Source organism: Sceloporus occidentalis, unplaced genomic scaffold (genome assembly GCF_023333645.1).
Source record: "Sceloporus occidentalis isolate IW3139 unplaced genomic scaffold, rSceOcc1.0.p SCAF_13, whole genome shotgun sequence".
NCBI lineage: Eukaryota > Metazoa > Chordata > Lepidosauria > Squamata > Phrynosomatidae > Sceloporus > Sceloporus occidentalis.
In genome coordinates, this window is record NW_028316993.1 from 6,064,079 (window position 1) to 6,083,415 (window position 19,337).

Sequence of the window (19,337 nt, forward strand, 5' to 3'; positions counted from 1 at the left end):
CCAGTGGCTAGTCTGGCATGACCCACAGCAGAGGGTCTGTCCATTGGGAGGCGGTTGACAGGCTTTGGTGGGATGCCTTAGCAAATTCTTTGGAGAAAGCACACTAAGCAGACTTTGAGGGGGCATGTGGGGTGCCTTAGTACAAAAAATAATGCTCCACTGAACAGAGGGGAAATAAATAAGATCTTTCTTAAACCTGGTCTCTGTTCATCAACTGCAATGTGGGTCATCTTTCATGCCGCCAACCTCTTTCCTTCAGTGGGTCTCAAAGGTGCTACAAGATCTCTTTGCAGACAGATTATACAGACTAACAGGGCTATATCTTTGAAGAGCAACAAAGGAAGCAAAATAACCACAGCTGTGAAAACAAAGAGACTGCTTTCAATGCATAAATAGAGAAGTCAGGATGGATGAAAAAGGCTTTAAACCTACCTGAGACCACAAGGTTTACTTGTCCCATTCCAAGTAGATCAGGCCCATCCAGTGTGATTGTATAGTTTCTAGAGTCTTTTACGGTTAAGTGTGTGATGCGAAGTGCGCAGTTCTTGTCAAGGGTCTCTCGCCCCGTGAATCCAGGTCCCTTTGTGGTCCGGGAGAGCGGAGGGTAATAGGTCAGGATGAGGTATCTTTGGTCAGATTCCACTCGGTGCCAATAGCAGCTGAAAGTGTTGTTTGTGATGGTATGTGAAGGTGTGAGGGTCACACTTTGTCCTTCTACCGGGTTTTGTGGGTCCACTGTGATCATTGTGGTGATCCCTCCGGTCAAGAGGAAGCAAGAACTCAGGATGGAGGCTGGAATGTGAGAAAAGAACAGGAACATCACTTTCGGCAAAGCAGCCTTCCGAGGCAAAGGGCCATGAACCCCAAATAGGTGACAGTCAGCTTCCTACAAAGGCTTCTTGTTGGTGTTGGTGTTGTGTGCTTTCAAGTCATTTCCAACTTAAGGCAACCCTACAGCAAGGCATCAGGGGGTTTCCTTAGCAAGGCTGGTTCAGAGGAGGTTTGCCATTGCCTTCCCCTGAAGCTGAGAGTGTATGACTTTCCCAAAGTAGGTTTCCATATGTTGAGGAATTGAACTTGGATCTCCAGAGTCATTGCGCAATGCTCCAGTGGTTGGTTAGTGTACAACATCCAAAATACACATACAACACAGCAGGGCTAATGCATCTATCATGGGGTCTTCTTGGCAAGATATGTTCAGAGGGGGCTTTCCTTTGCCTTCCTCTGCGGCTGAGAGAGCATGACTTGCCCACGGGTTTCTGTGGCTGATTCAAACCCTGGTCTCCAAAGGCACAGTCCAATGCTCAAACCAGTAAGCCACACTGGCTCAGCCTCCTACAAAGGTGCCAACTAGTAAATGCACAGGAATCCTTGCAAATGGTCAAAATGGTGGCAGTTAGGTAAGAGTTAGCAGGCCATTGGGTTCACAGGGGTGTCTGGAGACCAGAGTTCGATTCCTGCTTGGCCATGAAAGCCACTGGGCGGCCTTAGGCCAGTCACACTTTCTCAGCCTCAGAGGAAGGCAATGCCAAACCTCTTCTGAACAAACCTTGCTGAGAAATCCCCAGGACAGAGTTGCCTTAGGGCTGCCATTAGGTGGAAATGACTTGAAGGCGCAGTTGAAGGCACATAACATAAATGCAATGCGTGGAGATCCAGCATGCAGCGGTTTGAGCAATGGACCACAACTCTGGAGACTAGGGTTTGAATCAGCCACAGAAACCCTTGGGCAAGCCACACTCTCTCAGCCTCAGGAGAAGGCTGCAATGGTAGCAAACCCGCTATGAACAAATCTTGCCTACGATAGGTATGCCTTATGGACTGGAAACGACTTGAAATTTCACAACAAAGGCTCACAAGTTGTCATCATTGCAATGGAGAAGTGGCGTGAGAATCAATATACTGTATAACAACCCAAATCTACAATAACATCCAAAATCCACAAAAGCTGGGCCAACCAAAAATGGTCCAAATACATCGTGCAAGCTGTGGAAATGAAAAAACCAGTGGAGCTCTGAAAGATGTATTGCCAACATGGCTACTCCAGGGTTTGGCTGGTGCAGTGGAGACCCCCATAATCCCCTAGCCAGCAGGGGGATGCTGGGAGTTGTAGTCTGACAAATCCTAAAAGTTGGGGATCTTTAAGTCTTCACACCAGTCCCTGCCCAAATACATGCAGCTCTGCAATGAAAGCTGTTCGGAGAGTTCCTAGAGGTCAGTCAATCCTAAGGGACCTAAAGTTTTTGGGGTTCTCCCACTGCAAGACCCATAACCCCAGGCTAGCTCCATTGACTTCTTCAGCATTGCATGATGTATTCTGTGCATGCCCCAGTTTTGGGATTTTGGATGTTATGGCAGGTGTAGATATTTAGTACTTCATGCTTCATAGTAAGTATTAAGGGGAAACTCTCCATCCTGCAGAATCATGGGAAGTGTAGTTTGGCGGAGGAGACTGAAGCCCTTGTGGAAATTACAGATCCCAGGATGTCCTAGGATGGAGCTGCAGCCCTTGAAGTGGGATCGAACTGCATGTCTCCTCCAGTCTGGATGCAGCCCCCACCTAAGAGGGAGCTCCAAATTCTTGGCCCTGGTCTCCTACCCAGCCCCCCCTCAGCAGAGACCCCCACCCCTCTCCCCTGGGGGTCCCGATCCTGACCTGCCAGGAGGGGGGCTGACGAAGGGGGCTTGGTCCCGAGGGACCCCCCGACCCTTCCTGGCCTCCACATCCTCCTCCCTCCCTGGGTCTCCCCTCGAGGAAGGGATCTCTGTGGCCCCGATCTGCCCCTGACCAGGCCAGGAGGAGGAGGAGGAGGGGGCGAGGGGGGCCCGTTGCCAGGAGACCGGGGAGGCTCTCTTTGTGAGCTAATCGTGAGGATGCCCCCCCTTTCGAGGGCATCTAGCCCGCCCGCCCCCGGAGGCCTCCTGGACATTGCACCCCACCTACCCAATTGGGGGGGCATTCCAAAAACGGAAGGGGAGGGAGCCCCCTCCCCTCTGGGGCAGACCTCTCCCCCCAAGGGCTGGGCAAAGGGTCTCTTAAGGAGGAGAGAAAGAGGATGAGAGAGAGAGATAGAGAGGGGGAGAGAGAGAGAGAGAGAGAGATGAAAGAGAGAGAAGAAACAGCTAACTAGCTAGCTAGCTAGCTAACTAGATAGATAGATAGATAGATAGATAGATAGATAGATAGATGGTTCTCTGTCTCCATATATCCATCCATCCTCCTCAAGTGCTACTGAAAAGCTCTCTTACAGGGAAAACTTGCCCTGCAATATGTGAAAGTGGATGGATGGATAGATAGATAGATAGATAGATAGATAGATAGATAGATAGATAGATAGATAGATGATAGATAGATAGATCTCTCCATATATTCCCCCATATATGTATTGATCCATTCATCCTCTGTTGAAAGCCTACAAGTTAATCCAAACCTTTCACCCACTGAGATGATGGAGACCAGAGAAGTTCAAGAGCCATTCTCCCATGATGAAACTGTGGGATTTGCCAGTTATTGGGGTTGTAAAAGGCTTGAAGAGTCATTCTTTGATTTGAGGCATAGAAAGTATTCCTTCCCCTACAAGACATTTTAATGACCCCAAATGACATTATTTCAAAACCTGAAAGAGTGGGGATGCTGTAACCAAAAACACACTTTGGATGACCTGGACATTCATGTATCTAGAGGAAAGACCTCCAAAGAGGGGCATTCAGTCACATCCCTCCCAAAGCATTTTATGAGACAGCAAGGAAGGAATCCCTGAGGATTTTTGGCCTAAGAAAGCCCTCTGAAAGTCCCCAGAAGTCAACAGGAGACCTGAAATCACATACGCATAAAGGAGAAACCCCACAAAGTCCACATATCCTTTTATTTGCAAGCCAGGAGTTATCATCCTACGGTTCAGTATGGATCCCATGAGGTTCTGGAGAAATGCTTTCTGCAATGGATCATTCCTGCTTTTGGTGGAGAATGGAGCTGGAGGACCAACTGGATGTTGAATTGCATCAAAAGGACTTGGATCACCTTAGTTCCTGCTTGCTAGTTGTCTGTTTTCCTCCTCTTGTCTTCCCTTTGCCAGATGTTATTGGTCAATATGTTCAATTAACCTAAGAATAAATGAATATTTACAACTCACGGGGCTCATATCAAAGCAATGGCTTTTTTGGGTCAAGCCAGAGATCAGGAAGGAGGCTGCAATTTATGCAAATCTCATCACCAGACTTCAGGATACACTTTAAAAAAGAGAAGGGAGGAGGAGGATGAAAGAGCCACAGAATGGCTGAACCATGGAGTGGTCAAGGAGGTCATGGTCCAGAGGTCACTTAGCCCAACCCTGTGCCTGACCCCAAAGCCATGGAAAAGCCAGCCCACCTCCCAGAAACCTTTAGTCTCTAAGACCTCTGGCCTTACCTCTACTAGAGCAAATACATTCAGGAGGAAGGGGTCCCACCTCCGTGATGAAAAGACCCTGAGGAAAGGAGGAGACCGGGAGTCAAAGCCAACCACAGAATGCTTTTGTGTTCAGGGTTTGAAAGAGCAAACCAGGAGGAGCCTTCAGGGTGGCAGGCACCTTCCTTCATCTGGAAGGGAGCAAGGGCTCCTGGGGTCCTAACTTGCTCCAATGGTCAGTCTCCTTTGCTGACCCAGCATTGGCCATGCAGCCCATGAAGCCCCGGACCTCTTACTCACGGGAAATGGAGAAAGCCACCAGGATCACAGCCACCAATGCAAGCATGCAGCCAACGACAAGTCCAGCAATGGCTTTTGTGGACAATCCACGGGTAATAATACGGGTCTCAAGACCTGAAAGGAGAAAGCACACTTTGAGGGGCATGTCATGCACTGACCACCCAGACTGGCATGGCTGGAGATCAGCAGAAGGTCCATCCATTAAGAGATGCCTAAATAATAATAATAAATAATAATACTAATAATAATAATAATAATAATAAGATCTTTATGGAAATCTGGTCCCTGTTCATCAACTGCAATGTGGGTCATCGCTCCACAGGTGGTCCACCATCTTCTCCTCTGCCGCTGTGGAATAAGAGACTAAGAGCTCCGACCGGTTCTGCTGTGTAGCAAATGATGAAGGATCCCTGGACTTTGTTGCAAACAGGGATAGGATTATTGTGGGCGAATTGCAATCAGCGTCTGGCTGAAATTTAAAAATTAAAAATAAACGAAGCTAAGGGAAAGCCACTATGGCATAATGCTTTGACCCCTGGACTATGACTCTGGAGAAACTTACTTGCAAAACAGACAGCAACACTGATAAAACTATATTACAAGTTCATGTGTGCATTATAGAAGCCCAAGTGCAGTGGTTTCAGCATTGGCCTAAGACTCTGGAAATCAGGGTTCGAATCCCGGCTAGGCCATGGAAACACACTGGGTGACCCCAGGCAAGTGACACTCTCTCAGCCTCAGAGGATGGCCACAGCAAACCCTTCATGAAGGAACTTGCTGAGAAAACTCCATGATGGGTTTGCCTTAGAGTCGCCATACGTCCGAAACGACTTGAAGGCTCACAACAGGAACAAATGCATCTGTGGAAAGCTCATGCCAACCTCTTTCCTTCAGTGGGACTCAAAGGTGCTACAAGATGTCTTTGCAGATTATAGAGACTAACAGGGCTATATCTTTGAAGAGCAACAAAGGAAGCAAAATAACCACAGCGGTGAAAACAAAGAGACTGCTTTCAATGCATAAATAGAGAAGTCAGGATGGATGAAGAAGGCTTTAAACCTACCTGAGACCACAAGGTTTACTTGTCCCATTCCAAATAGATCAGGCCCATCCAGTGTGATTGTATAGTTTTTAGAGTCTTTTACGGTTAAGTGTGCGATGCGAAGTGTGCAGTTCTTGTCAAGGGTCTCTCGCCCCGTGAATCCAGGTCCCTTTGTGGTCCGGGAGAGCGGAGGGTAATAGGTCAGGATGAGGTATCTTTGGTCAGGTTCCATTCGGTGCCAATAGCAGCTGAAAGTGTTGTTTGTGACAGTGTGTGAAGGTGTGAGGGTCACACTTTGTCCTTCTACTGGCTTTTGTGGGTCCGCCGTGATCGTTGTGGTCCCAATGGTGAACCCTCCGGTCAAGAGGAAGCAAGAACTCAGGATGGAGGCTGGAATGTGAGAAAAGGGGAGAATAGGAGCATCACTTTCAGCAAAGCATCCTTTCGAGGCAAAAGACCATGAACCCCTTCCTACAAAGGCTTCTTGTTGTTGTTGTGTGCCTTCAAGTTGTTTCCAGAGTTGTGGTCCATTGCTCAAACCGCTGCATGCTGGATCTCCATGCAATGCATTTATGTTGTGTGCCTTCAAGTCATTTCTGCCTAATGGCAGCCCTAAGGCAACTCTGTCCTGGGGATTTCTCAGCAAGGACTGTTCAGAAGACGTTTGGCATTGCCTTCCTCTGAGGCTGAGAGAGTGTGACTGGCCCAAGGCCACCCAATGGCTTTCATGGCCAAGCAGGAATCAAACTCTGGTCTCCAGACACCCCTGCGAACCCAATTGCCTGCTAACTCTTACCAAACTGCCACCATTTTGCCATTTCCAAGGATTCCTGGGCATTTGTTGTTGGCACCTTTGTAGGAGGCTGAGTCAGTGTGGCTTAATGGTTTGAGCATTGGACTGTGCCTCTGGAGACCAGGGTTCGAATCAGCCACAGAAACCCTTGGGCAAGTCACACTCTCTCAGCCGCAGGAAAAGGCGGCAATGGTAGCAAACCTGCTCTGAACAAATCTTGCCAATAAAAACCTGTGATACGTATGCCTTATGGATCGGAAACAACTTGAAGGCTCGCAGCAAAGTTATTGTCATTGCAATGGAGAAGTGGCATGAGAGCCAATAAATAATATCCCAAAACTACAATAACATCCAAAATCCCTAAAACTGGACCAACTAAAAAAGTACTTTGGAAATGCCACTGGTGAAGAAGCCGGTGGAGCTTTGAAAGATGTATTCCCAACATGGCTACTCCAGGGTTTGGGTGTTGCAGTGGAACCAGTGTTGCCAACAGTGTTGCCAACAAGCCTCGAAGATAATTTCCAAACGTTTGGCCAAAACTCAGCAAATCCGTCCCATCTCTCACCAAATACTTATTTCAACTCTCAAAATTACCATTAAAACCAATCACCAAAATCACACCAAAGGCTCTGAAAAGTACCTATTTTGGTGTGAAAGTCACCAGATTGGCAACATCCCCTAGCCAGCCGGGGGATGCTGGGAGTTGTAGTCTGACATATCCCAAAAATTGGGGATCCTTAAGTCTTCACAACACCACTTACTGCCGAAACACATGCAGCCCTGGAACGAAGCCTGTTGGGACCTGAAAGTTTTGGGGTTCTCCCACTGCAAGACCCATAACCCCCGGTTAGCTCCATTGGCTTCTTCAGCATTGCATGATGTATTCTGTGCATGCCCCAGTTCTGTAGTTTTGGGGGTATTTAGTACTTCATGCTTCATAGTAAGAAACTCTCCATCCTGCAGAATCCTGGGATTTGTAGTTTGGCTAGGCACCGGCCCTCCTTGGCAGAGGAGCCTTTGTGGAAACTACAAATCCCAGGATGTCCTAGGATGGAGCTGCAGCCCTTGAAGTGGGGTCGAACTGCATGGCTCCTCCAGTGAGGAAGCAGCCCCCAACCCAAGAGAGAGCTCCAAATCCTTGGCCCTGGTCTCCTACCCAGCCCCCCCCCAGCAGAGACCCCCGCCCCTCTCCCCTGGGGGGCCCGAACCTGACCTGCCAGGAGAGGGGCTGACCAGGGGGTCTTGGCCCCTAGAGGCCCTCCGGCCCTTCCTGGCCCCCACATCCTCCTCCTAACGTCCTCCTCCTTGGGGGTCTCCCTCCCTGGGTCTCCCCGTGAGGAAGGTGTCTCTTTGTGGCCCCGATCCGCCCCTGACCAGGCCAGGAGGAGGAGGGGGGGTCTGTTGCTGGGAGACCGGGGGTCTCCCTTTGTGAACTAATCCAGGGGGAGGGCTCCCTCGAGGGCATCTAGTCCAGCCCCTCCGGAGCCCCCCTGGACATTGCCCCCCATGGGCCACAGCAGCCCTGGCCGAGAGAGGAGAGGGCAATCCAAAACCGAAGGGGATCACGACCCCCCCCCCCAAAAGAAAAGCTCTGCTCAAAGGGTCTCTTAAGGAGGAAATTCTGCCCTGAGACAGACAGACAGACAGATGATAGATAGATAGATTTCTGTCTCCATATATCCATCCATCCATCTGTCCTCCCCAAGTGCTGCTGAGAAGGTCTCTTAAGGAGAAAATTTGGTCCTGATAGATATTAATAGATAAATATCATCATCTGGCTCTTATTTATCTATCTGTCTGATAGATAAATGAAAGAGATGATAGACAGATAATCATCTCTCTTTCATCTATTTATCAAGCTATCAGATACATCGATAGATCGATAGAATAATCACTCCGTCACTTATCTATCCGATATATAATCATCCGTCTTTTATTTATCTATCTATCAGATAGATAGATAGATAGAATAATCTCTCTTTCATTATCTATTTATGTGATCGATAGAAAAGTCTCATGCATCTATTAGACAGAAAGAGAAGGCGGCGCCATTCCCCAAAGCAGCCGCTAGAGGGCGCCAGGGGCTGAGGCATCTTGGCTGCCTCGGGAGCATCCAGCTGTTTTGGATCCCAGCTCCCAGCATCCTTGGCTGGAGCTGCTGAGACTTGAAGTCCAATTGACCAGGAGAGCTGGAAGCTGGGAAGCCCTGGAGACCAGTTGGCAGCGCAGTCGGGGGGGGGGGGCAGAAGAGGGCTCCCTTCCCTCTCTCTGTCCTGGGAGAAAGGGCTGCCGTCCCCCCAAGCAGCGCCGCTCTGGGCCCACGACCAAGGCCAGCTCCCAGAATGCCATAGCCTGGAGCCAGGCGAGAGGGCAAGCGGGTCCAAGGGGCAAGGCAAGGCTGCGAGGGGGGAGGGAGGGAGAAGGCCAAGGCAGGCGGGTCCTCCGGCGGCGGGGGCGTCTGCTGGGTCCGCCCCGAAGAGGAGGAGGAGGAGGCAGGCTCTGGTCCTCGTAGTCCGCTCAGAGCCCAGCCCCGGAGGCAGAGCAGGGCAGAGCGGAGTGGAGCCGCAGGGAAGGAGCCCAGAGAGAAGGGAGGGATGGGGCTGCCCTTCGGCGGGGCTGGGGCCCGGCTCCTGGCAGGTGAGGCGGAGGAGCTCCGGGGCTGAGGAAGGCCAGGAGGGGGCTGGCCGAAAGTGGCCCAAACTCTTGGAGGGAGAGGCCTGCCTTGGCTTGGAGGCTCCGGGGGAGGCTTTGGGGGAGCGAGCGGGGCTTTGCGGGCAGCGAAGCAGCAGACTTCAGGCGGGGCAGGGACGGGGCTTCCAGCAGCAGGAGAACCCTGGGACTTTGGGGGACCCAAATGGGGGGATATTGGGGGGGGGCAAGGAGTGAGGGTTGGTTGCTTTGGAGCAAAGGCAGGGGTGGGCCTTCCGAGCTCTGAGTTCAAGTGAGGCGCCCCTTGGAAGGTGTGCTGCCCGCTCCAGAAAGAAAGCAATGCCAGGCACCAGTACCTGCCACGCTGCCGCCCTTCTGTGGAATCCTGGGATTGGTAGTTTGGCAGAGAACTCCGGCGCCCCAGCGAACTACACATCCCGGGGTTTGGTAGGACAGGATCCGGCCAGTTGATTTCTCCAGCATGAGCCAGCCCTAGGCATCCCTTGGGCCAGTAGGCATGCTCTCTCAGCCGAAGGTTTCCTCCAGCCCAGGAGGGCCCTTGTGTGGAGAAGAGGCAACGCTCCAGCGCTTTGGGGGAGGAAGAGAAAAGCCAGACAGGCATCTTGCTTCCTTCATCCTGCCAATAAGGAGGTCCTTCACCCTTCACAGGGACGGGATGTCAGCCAGTATTTGCCTGCATGTACACATGCATATCATATGGATAGGGACATTATTTAATATCTATTTAATACATAATTATATCCCAGCCCAACTATAGCCAAACATCTGAGGGGGGTGTTCAATACATTCAGTTTAAAATAGCTTGACTGCAGTGTAGTAAGGCACCTGGAAGCCACTTTAGCTTCCCTGTCTGCCTCCAAGGAAATCCTAGGTTTGGTACTTGGATGAGGCCCTAGAGCTCTACTGGCTGCCAATCCCCAAATAACTCCCCAAAGTGCAAATCACAGGACTTCCAGGTAATTGCTGTGGCAGTTAAAGTGGAATCACAGCCCTATAACTGCATCTTGTGTGAAAGAGACCAAAGAAAGATGCAGAATACTGACTGCAGGACAGTAAGCCAGTCCTCCTTTCCATAAATAACCAGGGAGGACAGTTAATACTTTGATCTGTGTTCCACACTCATCATTTATCTTTGGGTTCAATAATCTGCCTATTGCAAGGGTTGCATCCCCACACAGTTGTTATGGTCTCTCTGCAAAAGCAAAGTGAGGTAACTTTTGGAGTTTGCTCTAGGGATGCAAAATATGCTCTGAGATTATGGGCATGTTGGCTGACTATTGTGGGGTTCCTGGACTCTTCCCTCAAATAGATGTTTTCCTCTCAATGATGTTCCTTCTCTCTCTCTTTTTTCCCACATGACAGCCTCCGTCCTGAGTTTTTGCTTCCTTTTGGCTGGAGGCCAAAGTGGGACGATAACTATCACAGTGGACCCCCAGAAGCCGATAGAAGGAGAGAGTGTCACCCTCACGCCAACAGTGATCCCAGCAACCACCTTAAGCTGCCGTTGGTACCGAGGGAAAGGTACTGGCGAAAACCTCATCCTTACCTATTACCTCCCTCCACTCTCTAGACAGACCAAAGGGCCTGGCCACACCGGGCGAGAGACTGGAAACTCAGACTGCTCCCTTCATATCACAAACTTAAATGTAAACGACTCTGGAATCTATACAGTCACAATGGATGGAGATGAGGGGCCTCAAACATGGACAGCAGACATTGAGGTCTCAGGTATGTTTATTCTTCATTCATCCTTTGTGCACTAAGACAAAGCTATCATCTCCCCTGATTTGGAGGTAGTTCTGAGAATTTACCCAGAGAGTCTCAACCTCTCCCAAAATGCATTTTTTTCCAAGAAGGGGTTCCAGGGAAGAGTCAGTTTTCATATCACTCATGATGAGAGGTGATCACCTTCCAAACTCCATCTTTTAGCTGTGAGATGTGGAAATGAAATAGTAATAGTCGTTACTGTGCCCACTTAGGGGCCCATTGATACACTTCAGCCATGAGAATCCTCTTCTCAGTTGAGATGGTTTGATTATTCTGGAATGAAGGGAATGGTGCCTTGTGAATGTTGTGTGTGGCTCAACAATACATTCTGGGGCATAAAACTCTTGTGGTCTTTAGTCTCCAATGAAGACAGACTAATCCAGGCTGGCACAAATGAACCAGATTTGGTTATTAAAGTTTAAAAAGAGTTAATTTGTTTTGAGGGAATGTTATAGACACAATGGCTAGGTTTGCATCTAATGACAAGACAGGCTTTGGTTTGTTGAATTCTGGGTGACTGGGCAGCTAAGAGGTCAAGCTGAGTGTTAGCATTTTTAAATATAACTTTCCTAGAGCAAGTACAATAATGACAGCAGTTTATGTTCCTGATGTGGAGAAGAATGAAGGTGGTTTTGCCTAAACCATGATTCCCCATCAGATGCCATCCCAGGTCAATGAGCACATAAAGGAATCAGAATAAATGAATGGATGCTGCTGGCGTTGTATAGCAGCAGAGAGCAAGTGCTGCCAGTGCTCAGATAGCCAAAGTGTGAGATGAGGACTGAGTGTGTATGTTTTGCTACAAACAAAGTAAAAGGCAGAAGTGTGAGCCAGGACTAGAGATGCATCTGCACTGCAGGAGTAATTGAGTATGGGACTGCTTTAACTGCTCTGGCTCAGTGCCAGGGAATCCTAGGAATTGTAGTTTATTGTGGCCCCAGAGCTCTCTGACAGAGAAGGCACAATGACTCAGAAAACTATGCTTCCCAGAATCCCATAGCATTGAGCCATACCAGTTAAAGTGGGGCCAAACTAAATTGTTTCTGCAGTGCAGATGCAACCTTGGATCGTAATGTATTTCTATATGAACTCCATATGGAATTGCTTATTATTTGAAATGTTTGACACCACCCAAATCAATTGTTGGATTAATCAATTAAAAAGAAGGCTTCTCCAGTTTGTGAGTAGCAAGACCTGAAGTCCTGTCATACCACACAGTTATAGCACTATGATCCACTATTAAGTGCCATAGGAACATCATGTACAATCCTAGGATTTGTAGTTTTGGAGGGTGCTACAATCTCTGCCAGGGCCTCTTTAGTATCTCTCCAAACTGCGGACTTAAGGATTGTTGGTTTGTCACTTAAAAGTGGGATCATAGTGCTATAACTGTAATGTGAAAGGACTCCAGGTCTTGCTGCCCTCAGACTGCAGGACCCTCCTTTTAAAAACCAACTGATTAATTATCCATAATTAATTAATTATGGAAAGGCCCACAGAATGTGAGGAGAACATGAAGCGACTGAATGGCACTGCGAGACCGGGAAGGATTTTCCTTTCCTGCCCAGAGAGAGAGAAAATTCTGTTTTTCTCTTCCTCCTTCGTTTCTCATTAACTTGACAACCGTTTTATTTGCTGGCGTCAGACACACAAATTGCCGGCACCAGTAACTGTTGCTCCCAGGGGTAAAAGGGCAGCTGGCAAGAAGATTGGGAACAGCCGTTCAAATGGCTGGAAAGAGAGACAGGTTGGCCCTGGCAGCTCCTGGTAAAGGGAAGGCATTGGCTCCCTTGCCCTGAGATTTTAGGCCAGTTTATTTCGGAGCATAAGAAGAAGGCAATGCCATTATTTAATATGGTTACTGACTGTTCATTTTATTCATTTGCATCCCACCATTTCCCCAGACCTGGGATCCAAGGCGGGTTACCAGGAGCCCATTCACACCACAAAATTATATTGTCCTCAAGGGGAGAAGAGACGCCTGCCCTTCCCAGTAGCCCCAAGGCAAAAGCAAACTGCTGCAGCTTCTCCTAGTTTGAGTGCCCTTCCTCATTAATAACTTTTGCCACGTTGACTATGCTGTGATGTTGCTTGGCCACATGTGTCCCTGTGAAATGTTGGAAGGGATGGGTTCATAATAACAAAGCAGCATCAGAATCCCATAGACAGCCATTATGATTCATTAAGGAGTTATCACACGAAAGAGATCAGGCGTTTATGCAGTGAATGTCCCGGGGAAATTGCACAGTCACACGAAACGACTTCACATGATGTTGCACAAAACCTGCATTAAACTGGTCACAAAGAAGCATTAATGTATATGTCCTGCAAACTGGGTTCAAAATGCAAAAGCTGTGTGCTTTCCATGAATTCAACCGTGGGGAAAGGCAGGATCTTGGACTTCCCAGGAGGCTCAGGCAAAAGCCAACAGCTGCAGCCTCTTCCAGCTTCTCCTCATTAATAACTTTTTTGTAATGCTCTGGGACCCATGCAAAGAAAAAGGTCTATATCTTTCAGCCTAGCGAATTACAGAGAGTCCCTCATGTGTCAATGGTGCAAAATGCATGGGGCATCAAAGGCCTTATTGTGGCCATACTTCAGGCCTCCCGGGATCTGATCTTGTCAGTATAATTATTTTAATTCTTGAAATATAGAGCTGGAAGAACAGGTCCCTGAGGCCCAAATGGTCATTATAGCAGCCTATTATCCAAACAGTAAATTCAATTTTGCTGGGTATGACGTACAAAACCAGATCACCGTGCCTCGTGTTTCTAACAGAACAACTTGGCCTTATTTGTGTTCTGGGAAAACATGCTCGCTAGAGTTAATTTGCTGCTTGCAGATGCTTTCCTTGTGCCAAAAGGAAAAATAACAAATAACAAAAAACCTTGCACACACTGTCTTTGTTTTAGGTTTGGTCGTATTTAAAGTTGACCCACACAATCTGGAACAAACCCATTTCTCCTTTTTCCAAAGTGATAGAAGTTGGATAGGTTGGCATGTGTTTGTCCCATGCCATTCTGCCTTTGCAAACATTGGAAGAGATTTTTGTCTGTTTTAAGAGCGGGGTGGTTGGTACTTTCAGAACTGGGAAAGCTCTATAAAAATGTTGAATAACTGTCCAAGCTATGCAGTCCCGACTGTCTTACAAAACCCATATCTCCCCATATAAGTCTGAGTTAGATTTTGGATCCTCGCAGGACACCTTTCTCTCCATCGCACCATCTCCAAGCTTGTCTCTTGAAGATATGAAAGATACAACCTATGGAACTCCCTGAAGAAGGAGGCTTGGATGCATCTACACTGCAGAATTAATCCAGTTTGATACCACTTTAACTGCCATGGCTCAATGCTATGGGATTTTGGAACCAGAGCTCTCTGGCAGAGAAGGCTAAACTGCCTGGGGCCAGAAGTATTTTGGATTTTGGATTCCCCCCCCCTCAGATTTTGGAATATTTGCATCTAGATGATGAGATATTTTAGAGATGGGACCCAAGTCTAATCATTTCATGTATTCATTTATGTTTAATATACACCATGTAATTTAATACATAATATATTTTTTTAATAATTTAATAACTTTGGGACATGGGTGGGACATAAGTCTAAAGTGGTAGCAATAATAATAATAATCATCATCATCATCCCAATTGCTGGAAGAGGGCTCAGCAGGGCTCCAAACCAAGAGGGAATTCTGCATAGAAAAAGCACGCAGACACTCCAAGTCTTTAGGGAGAAATTATTTAACGCAAATCCACTTATTTCAGTCTGTAGAAAGCAACAGAGCAAAACATTCAAGCAGAATAAAAGAACTCCAAAGAAGGAATTGCAATATTTTTTCCCCTGCGTTTTTCCTTTGAAATTCTCATGCGCTTCCCTGTGACTTTGTCTTTTTACACATGAGCTGCCTCTCAGGAGATCTACTTCTTAAAGATGGGCTTCTTAATAATTAAAACGAAGGGATAAATTAAAGCGAGGTCGCTTCTCTTGCGCACCCCAATTGTGTGCCAGATATTGGAGTTTGCTCAAAGGGAGAAAGGAGACGATGAGTGTCAGCCTGGAGCCATTTTCCAGAAATCGGTCTCAGAGTTGCCCCTAAACCCTCCTGAGCAGACAGTCTCTAATATGTGCATCTCCCAAGAAGAAGAAGCAGCCCTCCAAGGCGGATGCTGCTTTTTTATTGCATCTCCCTAAAGGTCAACTTGGTTTCCTCTAGAGAAAGGTAGAATTGGCTCGGCCGCATCTGCAAATTGACGCCAGCCAGGGCTTGGAGATTGTCCTTCCTTGTTTGTACAATCTGATTTAGTCTTCCCTGCCTCCTGTGCTCAAGTGCTGGGCAATAAATCACATTTCTGATCCATGGCTGAAACTAAAACCTGGTGCCATTCCTGTGTTTGTTGCAGTATTGCCTTCTCCATCTAAACTCTTCAGAGAAGGGTTGCAATCCCTCCAATATTTCATTTGGCTCATATGGGGACAAGTGTGGCGGAGATGGCAAAGAAATGAATGAAGATGAATAGGAAAGCTAGGAGAAGCTGCAGCAGGTTGCTTTTGCCTGGGCCCACTGGGAAGGGTGGGATTGTGCATTTCCCCATCCACACTCTGGCTGAGTTAAAGGAGTGCAAACTACTCAGTTTGCAGCAGTGGAAGTAATCTGAGGATATGAAAAGAAAGTGAGAGGAAGAGAGAGAAGCCAGGACATTTTAAAAGCAGCTGAAAGAGTAGGATGACAGGGGATTATTCAGGACAGTCCCTAGCAAAAGGGACGCTTAGATGATACATCTTCCCTGCTCCATATTAATCCTCCTGCCATGGTATATAGTAAATTTCAAAGCACAGGCCCTTTTCATGATAGTCCCTATAGCAACAACCCCCTGCTGAAAGTCCAAAAATACAAGCAGTTATTTTGTTTTGTCTGTCTGAAAAAGTTTCTAGCAGGTTTCATCTCCCTGCAGAGTTGATCTTTTGTAAAGTGAATGGATCTTGTTCTCTCAAGATCAAGCTGCTCCCAGTGCTAAGAGTAGGGGTCAATGGTCAGCGTAGGGATCAAGACCAAATAGATCAATGCTACTCAGAGTAGTGATCAGTGGTCAGAGTAGTGGCCAAGACCAAATAGATCAGTGCTACTCAGAGTAGTGGCCAGTGGTTAATACTTTAAACAGAGGCTGGATGGCCATCTGTCAGGGGTGCTTTGACTGAGAGTTCCTGCATGGCAGAACGGGGTTGGACTCTATGGCCCTTGTGATCTCTTCCAACTCTATGATTCTATGTTTCTAAGACCAAATAGATCATTGCTACTCAGAGTAGTGGTCCCTGGGGTTCCCAGGAAAGACAGAAACAGTTGTAATGAATGGGCACAAATGTGATGCTGATCCTTGGCATTCAGCACAGAAGATACCCAAGTGTTGCTGGTTCTCCAGGGTTGCCCCAATGGTTCTTCCAAATGATGCTTTTGAGACGTGAAATTGTGCTGCCTCATTCATGGAGGTTTGCAGGGAGTCCAGGCAGCATGATTGTTCAGTTCAGATCCTCTCCTTCAGATCCCACTTCTGCTTGTCAAAAGAATGGAAAAAAGGAATAGCATGACATTTTGGATTGATGGTGGTTGAATCCATCTCTCTGAACACACCCATGAATTCATTGCAATCCAAGACATTATTGCAGAGGAAAAGAGCAGGCAGTTAGCAAGGTGCTGAGGATTAAAGGTAGCAGCCTGCAGCTATAAGATGAGTTGCAGCAGAAGTAGATACAGTATTTTGGGACCAAGGCAATATGTCTCGCAACAAGTGTGAGATGCAGAAATGCTGTGGGAGCCTGTCTGGCAGGGAGCAGATGGACCGTCTGTGTGTATTCAGAGGAGCTCTCATTTCTTGAAAAACTCCCTTTTCTGTCACTTTGCTTTGAAACAAAACCTTGTGTCTTTCCAAAAAAAAACCCACACTTCTGCTCTGTCTCTTTGATTCCCTGCTTTGTGAAGGAATCTTTCCAAAGGGATCGTGGCCGGGAGGGACCTTCCCCTCCTTTTCCTTTGCATCCCAACGTGTGAGCTTTGTCTGTTTGCCCCAGACGGACCCGACGCAGCCATCATCATGCCAAACGCGAGCACTTACTATGAGCATACTGACATCAGGCTCACCTGCGCAGCCGATGCCTTTCCGTGGCTGGAATACATTTGGCTCTTCAACGGCAGGATCTATGGCAGCGGAGAAGAGCTGATCAGCCCAGATGTTAGCAGGGCCCAGAGTGGGAATTACACCTGCCAAGTGACAAATGTACTCACTCACGACACGGCAAGCACCACCCTGGAGATCCAGGTGGTGGGTGAGTAGCCGGAGAGTGGCCTGGCGCGGCTGTCCATGGCCGGTCTTCCCAGCAGCGTGGCCTGTCCTTCGCATTCCCTTCGCCTGTCCACTAGCTGTCCTTTCACTTTGGGCAATAGACGGCTTCCATTTACATCCATCGTTTGCGTCACCAGATGTCGAACTCTCTGTCGCCTGTCGCATTGTGATCCGTGGTGTTTCCCTCCAGCGGCTGGTTGAGTCCTGTGTTGGTTGGGGTTTATCCTCACATCTTACCCTTTTTCCTCTTAAGGTGCATCTGTTCTTCTTCCTTCTGAGCTTTCAAATTCATGATCAAAAGGGTTCTTAGTGACGTACAATAATGTCCCAGTATAACAAAAGCAGGAAAATAAAAAGACAAATGGAGCGGCGGGCATTAACCACATTAGTCATCAGTTTCTATAAAAGCTGACCAAATGTCCAAATATAAGTCCATTTGTAAATTTGGCCCAGGCCTACATTCTTTCAAATGTTGCAAAGCATTGTTAGATCTTCTATCCCTTGGATCACAAGTGGAGGAAAATTATATTTCCAGTCATATATCTTCTTCAAACCTTGTCTGAGGAAGGAATCTTATCTGTCATTCAACTTTATTCTTTTTCCTTTATAGCTGTTGAGTAGATGTTGATGTTGTTGTCTTTCCATGCCAGGCTTTAATGGCGTAATTTCCTCTCACCATTGGCTTCTGAATCCCTTTTCTACTGGGATCCTAATCTTTCAGACTTGAATCCTCACCAGGAGGCACAAAAGTGTCATCTCCTCCTGTCTTTATCTAACACTATTCAAAAATGGTTTTTCCTAGTGATCTCTTGCACCTCTCTGTGCCTTCCATCCGCTTTCTCTCAATGTCGGTCCTTCTCCCCCTGAATAATTTTAATGCAGTTAAATTCATGAAGTGGTGGAGGTATTCTGTTAGAAGAAATATGGAAACCTTTGCCAATTGTTTTTTCTGTCCTCAACAGGCGGCATATATAACGTCACCATCCTTGGCCCTTCAAGTGTCATAGAGCATGACTCTGTCAATTTGACATGCATGTCTATAGGCCCCAATGTATCTTACCACTGGCTTAAGGGAGGCCAACTGATCAAAGCAGGAGGCCAAATGCTCACACTCAACGCAGCCACCAGGGATGACGCCGGTGCCTACACCTGCTTTGGGAACAACAGCATCTCTTACAGCTACAGTGAACCCCATTGGCTGGAAGTCTTCTGTAAGTTTGGTTAGACTCTAGGTGTGAGCAATGGCAGCCAGCTGGCATCCCATACTTTACACCCTTCCACAGTCAATCCCTCGGTTGTGTTACACCCGCAATGAGGAGCGTCAGTTCAGCCTCAGTGGCATCACTAAAGTTGGCATTGTGGTAACTTATGGTGTCACCCTTCTCCATAGACCTCCTCCCATATCAGACCAAGAAGAGTCCTTAGTAATGTTTTTTGTACTAACGTTACTGTGGGAAGGTGGAGGCATGTGCCAGTTTCCCTTTATGCTCCCTTTGTGCCTCCGCTCCTCTTTCTTCCCTGGATGGGTGCAAACTTCCATGGTGCAGTTGCATCACTGGGGTGGTGCGCATGGTGTCACCCCACTTGGTGTGCTCCACACTTCTCATACTTCCCTTATGACGCCTTGTGTTCTTCCCCAGTAGTAAGTTCCCCCCCTTCTTGTCTGCTCACACCCTTTTAACCACACTCTGTTGTGCCACATGCCTCCCAGTTTTCATCTATGAAATTTTTGAGGATTTGCAGTTAAGGTTTATAGCAAATAGCAACAGCAAGTACATTTCTGTACCGCTTGTCAGTGCACTTAAGCAGTCCCCCAGCGCTTTGCAATGTGTAGGCCAATTGCCCCCAACAAGCTGGGTGCTCATTTTAGCCACCTACGGAAGGATGCAAGGCTGAGTGGACCTTGGAGTCCCTGGGATCAAACTCACAACCTTGTGGCTGTGATGGGCGGCAACACTAGCATTTAACCACAATGTCACCAGGGCTCCCAATATTTTATGTCTTGGGAGTTTGTACGTTTTGATGTCGCCACAGCAATGA

At 47.7% G+C, this 19,337-nt stretch overlaps 1 protein-coding gene across 3 annotated transcripts in view; it reads left to right on the forward strand.

Annotated features, from left to right (window-relative positions):
* The first annotated feature begins 9,058 nt into the window (after positions 1–9,058).
* Positions 9,059–19,337, forward strand: part of LOC149304715 (cell adhesion molecule CEACAM6-like) — a 37,072-nt gene continuing 26,793 nt past the window's right edge. For all 3 annotated transcript variants that reach the window (XM_089479233.1, XM_089479234.1, XM_089479235.1), the window contains exons 1-2: positions 9,059–9,159; positions 10,555–10,920. In XM_089479233.1, the coding sequence (XP_089335359.1) occupies positions 9,117–9,159; positions 10,555–10,920 (409 nt within the window). In that variant the 5' untranslated portion in view covers positions 9,059–9,116. The remainder of the gene's footprint in view (positions 9,160–10,554; positions 10,921–19,337) is intronic.